This window comes from Monosiga brevicollis, genomic scaffold (assembly GCF_000002865.3).
Source record: "Monosiga brevicollis MX1 MONBRscaffold_3 genomic scaffold, whole genome shotgun sequence".
Lineage (NCBI taxonomy): Eukaryota > Choanoflagellata > Craspedida > Salpingoecidae > Monosiga > Monosiga brevicollis.
The window spans coordinates 2,194,788-2,200,664 of record NW_001865040.1 but is presented as its reverse complement, the minus strand read 5'-3'; the positions used below and the strand labels follow the sequence as shown (position 1 = coordinate 2,200,664).

The 5,877-nt window shown below is 54.3% G+C and overlaps 3 protein-coding genes across 3 annotated transcripts in view; 2 read left to right on the top strand and 1 right to left on the bottom strand.

The window, feature by feature from the left end:
* The window catches only part of MONBRDRAFT_31347 (uncharacterized protein), a 1,799-nt gene extending 666 nt beyond the window's left edge, over positions 1-1,133 (top strand). The window contains exons 4-5 of the mRNA XM_001743462.1: positions 470-533; positions 625-1,133. Coding sequence (XP_001743514.1) covers positions 470-533; positions 625-939 — 379 coding nt within the window. The 3' untranslated portion in view covers positions 940-1,133. The remainder of the gene's footprint in view (positions 1-469; positions 534-624) is intronic.
* On the bottom strand, positions 1,113-4,859 carry MONBRDRAFT_17791 (uncharacterized protein). Its single transcript, XM_001743140.1, has 16 exons — positions 4,848-4,859; positions 4,533-4,669; positions 4,410-4,452; positions 4,237-4,319; positions 4,055-4,108; positions 3,814-3,926; positions 3,491-3,694; positions 3,236-3,327; positions 3,015-3,148; positions 2,855-2,933; positions 2,618-2,726; positions 2,352-2,489; positions 2,146-2,268; positions 1,940-2,021; positions 1,661-1,852; positions 1,113-1,560 (listed from the first exon to the last, which is right to left on the bottom strand). The coding sequence occupies exons 3-16, from the start codon at positions 4,436-4,438 to the stop codon at positions 1,502-1,504; spliced, it is 1,491 nt and encodes a 496-aa protein (XP_001743192.1). The 5' UTR covers positions 4,439-4,452; positions 4,533-4,669; positions 4,848-4,859; the 3' UTR covers positions 1,113-1,501.
* Positions 4,860-5,217: 358 nt separating this feature from the next.
* MONBRDRAFT_31344 (uncharacterized protein) overlaps positions 5,218-5,877 on the top strand; it is a gene marked incomplete at its 5' end in the record, with an annotated part of 1,682 nt that continues 1,022 nt past the window's right edge. Inside the window, 3 exons of the mRNA XM_001743461.1 lie at positions 5,218-5,353; positions 5,463-5,601; positions 5,715-5,840. Of these exons, the coding sequence (XP_001743513.1) occupies positions 5,218-5,353; positions 5,463-5,601; positions 5,715-5,840 (401 nt within the window). The remainder of the gene's footprint in view (positions 5,354-5,462; positions 5,602-5,714; positions 5,841-5,877) is intronic.

Genomic DNA, 5,877 nt, shown 5'->3' with positions numbered 1-5,877 from the left:
AACCCCCCCCCCCCCCCCCCCCCCCCCCCCCCCGCCCGCTGACGATGCTCGCACCTCAAGAAAGAAAAAAAAAAAACATGGCCCTTCTGCCTCTGCCTCTGCCTCTGCCTCGCCTGCTCTCCCACAAACGGGCTGGACTGCCAAGAGCCACCGATTGGTGTCATGTCCCTTGACCTTGGCCCTGACTTGTGCATGGACAGATGAACATTGAGCTACGACAACATGACAATCGCCAAGCGTAAGGTTCATGGCCTGTGGCTGTCCCTTTTCATCTGCCGCCCCAACCTTTTGAGTCTGCCGGCTGAATAGCCATCTATCTCTCCTTCTCTCTCCCTGTCTTCCTCTCCTTCTCTCTCCTTCTCTCTCCTTCTCTCTCCCTCTCTCTCCCTCTCTCTCCCTCTCTCTTCCTCTATCGCACATCTCTCTCTCACACATCTCCCTTTCTCTGCACACACGCGCGCGCGTATAGCTTTTCGGCGAGTGAGCTGCATGTTCCAAATTTCTATGGCTTGATGCTCAATCTCAAGTCGCGGGTAAGTCGTTTGGCCTCTGAACAAGGCGCTTTGCGTCGTACCGTGCTAACCTCGAATCTTGAACGCAATGTGCTATCTATGCCGGTCACAGTCACGTGCAGCGTCTGTACTGCGCATGTTTCGCCTGGCACAAGGTCGCCATTGGCTGGCCGTCGTGCCACTTCAGCACCCTGCGTCGACTGCAAGCACCGCCCCACAACAGCTGCCCCCGATCAAGGCAGGGGCAGATAAAGCCGCGCCCACTTATGCTTGGCTCGATTCTGTTAAGACTCAGCCTGAGACCCTGACCGAGGGCGAGCTTGTGGCACGCTTGCAACGCGAGATTGATCGCAATGGAGTCGTCTACGTTGCTACACGACAGGCGACCGCTCAAAGTACCCAGGCGGCTCCAGCTGAGAGGCCTTGACCTGACTTGCACACCCGAGTGCCATTGAGAACAAGCCTCGTGGCCGAGGCTGTGCCCCGCGAAGCTTGCTCCCATCTGCTCAACATGATTATCCGCTCGCTTGTCGTTTGGTGCCTCACCCTTGAGCGTTTTATGAACCAGGCGCAAACGTAATACATGCTAGAAATTCAGACCCCACATTGAAGATAAAATTGGTCAAAGATTCGGCAAAGGACGATGCTTGGGGCGGCAGGAAACATACTCGCACGGGCGTTTGCAGTCAAACGACACCACAACATGCCCGCTGACCTGCGCTTCCCAGTCACCCTCCCAATCCACTCTCAAATTGCAATCCCGGCAGTTCGCAGGAGAGCGCACAAGAACCACATGAATACACAAAATGAAAAATGGGGGGAAAAAAAATTACTCTACCCCTCTCAAGGTGGACACTCAAACCAGTCCAAAGCCATTAGCCCTCTAGTGGTTGATGGCTGGGATGGGATGGCGCGGCAACGCCCTGGCGAGTGGCACGCCAAAGGAGAGGGGGCACCACGCACAGGCACATCTGCAAAAGGACATTTTCTTAGGTTGGCGAGGTGGTAGTGCGGTCTCCAAGATGCTCGGTGCCGTAGAAACGGTCGCCTGCGATCGATGGCAAGTTGGCATGGAAATGAGGAAATGAGAGACCTGAGCTTCGCGATACACTACAGCGACGATGCGGGAGGTCCTGGGTTGCCCGTACCGAAATTCCCGAGCCCGGGATGAATGCGAAACTGGTTGTCGACAACACGATCCATGGCAGCCACAACAATTTGCACCTTTGGAAAGGCATACGCCACTTGGGCCACACCCATGGAGGCGGCCATCAAGACCACCAGGATAATGTTCTCCTCCGGCACGTGATGATCCATGAGCACACGAATAGCCATCATGGCTACCAACAAAGACGTGGCATGAGTGGACGGTATGTGACCAAAGAATGGATTGAACCCCCAATCGGTGTGACAGAGGCGGGACTGACCAGAAGCACCAGTGGCCAGCGTGGCATCCATGAGCATGACCTTGTGATTGGAGATGCCATTGGGCAGCACTTTGTGGAAAAACTGCCGTGCAGGTGTGGGTGAGCGGCGGCCCCACGAACAACGAGAAGATAACACTGGCCGTTCTAGCCAGGCCGGGCCAAGCCAGGCCCCAACCAGAACAAATCAAGCGGAGGCAAGTACAGACTTCGGGCTGGCCTGTGGTGAGGTTTGTCTGGATCAGAATTTGACCAATGTTAACGTCGCGCACACATTGGCGCAGGGGTTCTTCAAAGCTCATGCCGGCACGCACGATGGACACGCCCGTGATCTAATCATCCAAAGAAAAGCACAAAGTTTGATAAACAGTGCATCCTTCTCCTAGTTTACCATTCTTGACGGTTGCAAGCGTACCTGATGGGTCCTTCGGCGACCGAGGTAGGTGCCGACAGCCGTCTCGACAACCACATCCTCAAAAGGGCAGAGTGACAACGCATGCTCGACCGTCAGGCGCAGCACCCGATTAGTCGAGAAAACAAAGTCATCGCGTGACTGCAACATACGGACACCGAACAAGGTGGATAAATAAAGTTTTGTGAAGGGAAGACACCCGAGTTTAAGCACACAAGTTTCTCGGTCCTGAGTGCCGGGCACGGGGGTTGCAGGGAGCGTAGACGTACAGAGTCGCGATCACGAATGGTGGTCATAAGACCGTGAAGTTGGTCGGAAGCGGGCACGTAATGGAGAGAAGAAGGGTCTTCCATATCACCATCACGAGCTGCCATGCCTCTATCCGTACACATAAAACCACCAAATGGCGATGAATGCCAGTGGTATAAAGCGTGGAAATGTGCATGGAAAGGAAACGCCAGATCTTGGCAAGCAATATGCTGTCTCTTCAAACTTTTGCCACAAACCTGAGATCATGGCCGCGACTGGCGAGTCCCTCCTTGACCTTGGTAATAATAAGGTCCAATGCAACAGGGTTGGAGACACCTATGCGCCACTTGTGGAGTGAGGACTGAAGCAACAGGTGGTAAGGGAGAAAACCAAAACACAGAAAGGGGGTGTACGGACCGCGAGGGATGACGAGGTCAGCAAACTGCATGGTCGGCTCAATGTGATTTTTGAAAGCTGGATACACAAAGCGATTGTACTGCGTAATGGAGCCCTTCACCTCGCGCCCACGCTCGTTGGTGTCACGCAGCAGGCTGTCCCACGCACATGCCAAGAACCAGATAAGAAAACAATCACCCAGCAACCTGTCCTAGGGCAGCATTCTGAGATGTGGGACCAACCGGCGAGCTAGGCGAACGTCGGCGTCTTCTGTAACAAAGATTTTGACGTCCAAGAGGTCGCGCACACGTTGATCGCAGTAGGCCATGATACCCTGGCAATGCGTCAGCGACGAAGATGTGATGCGGTGGATATGAGGAAGCAGGCGGACAAGGCACAGATGGGGCAAAAAAAGTTTTCAAAGGGATCAAAAAGGGCTGATGTGGGTGATGTGGGTGATGAGCATCAAGTGGAGGCGAGCACGGTGAGCTGCTCACCTCAAAAACGATCACGTTGGCGCCATACATGGTATAGCCGGGCTCACGCGAGTGAGTGACAAAGTTGTAGGTCGGCACTTCAACGGAACGGCCGGCCTTGAGCTCCTTGAGAGTTTCCACAAGTAGATCGATATCAAAAGCCTCGGGGCAATCGAAATCGTAGTTGCTTTTGGCTGCGCGGGCGTGTTCCTCCTCGTTCAAAACCTGGTCGCGAGCAGAAAAAGAGATGAGAGACAGTGAAACAAGCAAGTTGGATAAGGTGACAAAAGAGGGCACGTGGGTCAAAAGCGCATTGGCTTTGCCAGGATGGTGCGAGCTGAGACACTTGCCTTGTAAAAGCTATCCATGGAGAGAAGGCAGACCCAGCGGATGTTGAGGCACTCGATGATGCGGTTGGCCAACGTGGTTTTACCGCTGGCGCTGCCACCACACACGCCTAGCAGACGAGAGCCGGTGGGAAGCAGGAGAGAAAGTGAGACGGACATATCAAGGGAGCATTTGGGCGTCCGTCCCTCAAGCGGGCATGCGGTCACGGTAGACGGCGCCAGGAGCAATGGGCCGCACCAATGACAAGGGCCTTTTCTTGATGGCCATCCAAGCGATACCACGGAGGCCGTCCTGTATAGCATTGATGTCAGCAAACGAGCAGGACAGGGTAACCTGAGCCGGGGGCACAAGCACTTGCGCGGTTTGGGATACAACAAGCGGGCTGGAGTGCCGAGACGTGGGGGCGGGGGGGGGCGCACCGTGCGTGAAGACGGCACGAAAAGAGGGACGGGGTTCTTTTTGGCCGAAGGAGCTGGTACGGTTCAAAGGCAGAGGGTCGGCTCTGGAGACATGCGAGTCAAGAGCGAGATGTGGATGCAATGAGAAAAACGAGGGTGTGCGGGACGAGAGAACGGGGGTGACGCGGACATACGCGTCAATGTCCACGCGGGATTCGGCCATGCTGAAGGGTTGTGCTGCAGCAAATTTTTCAAGGCTTGTGAGGATTGGCATTCAACAAAGGGCTGAAGAAGAGACGAGGAGGGGACTAGCTGACCTGACGTTGAAGGTGAATGATGATGGGGCGAGAGCGCTGGCCAGGATGGGACCAAATCTCGAAACTGGCTGCCCAGAGGCGTGAGCAAAGCCTCGAGAGCTGGTCAGCTTGGACGCGTTGACGGCGAAAAGATGAACCTATTTCAAGGCAGAGCGAAGGAAAAAAAAAGAGAAGATGAGAGGCAAGGTAGATGGGGCGCACCAAGCCCTGTGCATTAGCTGTGTCGCCGCTGAAGCTGTCGGCAGACACAGACAAAGCAAGAGGTCGCAGGGAGCAGGGAGCAGGGAGCAGGGAGCAGGGAGCGGTCGCCAGTACCAAGAGAAGACAGAGACAGAGAGAGAGAAATGAAAGAGAGAGAGAGAGAGAAAGCAACTCTGCATGTGTTGTAACCGTACGTGGGCGGAAGTGTAATATTTGTGAGACTTTTACTGTCATGCCATGCGAGGGTGTAGCGAAAGTATTTCACTTTTTATTTTGTATAAGTAAATTACTTGTCTCTATTTCTATGTAGTATTTTACTTTTGGATGGGCATTCTGAATTCTTCGGCCGATTTGCCGTGCTGCGGCGCCGCACGTTACATATGTGATGTTTCTGCAGGAGCTTGACGCAAGGCGTCCGCACCACGCAAGCAGGACAAGATGCCGCAAGACGGCACCGATCTCAACGTTATCAGCTTGTCAGACCATGGCCAACGAGGAATCTGATGTCCCACTCCTGCTCTTCTTGTTAAGGGTGGTGGTGGTGGTGGCCCCCCTCACTGCCCCCTCTTCTCCCTCTGCTCCCCCTTCTGGTTGTTGCTTTCTTTCTTCGTTCGCTTGTGGTGCGTCATTGGTACAAGCTTATTCTCTTGCAAACGACCGCAACGTAAGGTTGGCTTTTACTGTAAGACAGCAACAGCATCTTTGATCTTTTTTTGGTGATTTTTCAAGTTGACCCTCGCTGCCCTCTCTCTCTCTCTCTCTCTCTCTCTCTCTCTCTCTCTCTCTCTCTCTCTCTCTCTCTCTCTCTCTCTCTCTCTCTCTCTCTCTCTCTCGCTGTGCTCTGCTCCTCTGTCTTTTGGGGCTTTCGGTGTCGCCTTGTGCTAGTTGTTCTTGGTGTCTGAGCGAGCGATTGACCTCAATTGGCATCGCACTGGTGGTGGACTTGTACGTGAGTGTGCCGACGACCATGGCTGCGCCCAGCTCCAACCCCGTCGCAATGGAGCAGCAAACCGCCTCGCCTGAATGGCAGAAACTCATCAGTAGCATTCACCGCAATCTTGACGGCGACTCAGCCGACATTGACGAGATTAAGCAAGTCCTTGATGCGTAAGTTAGCCCCCTCGCTCCTCGGTTGAAGCGCGCT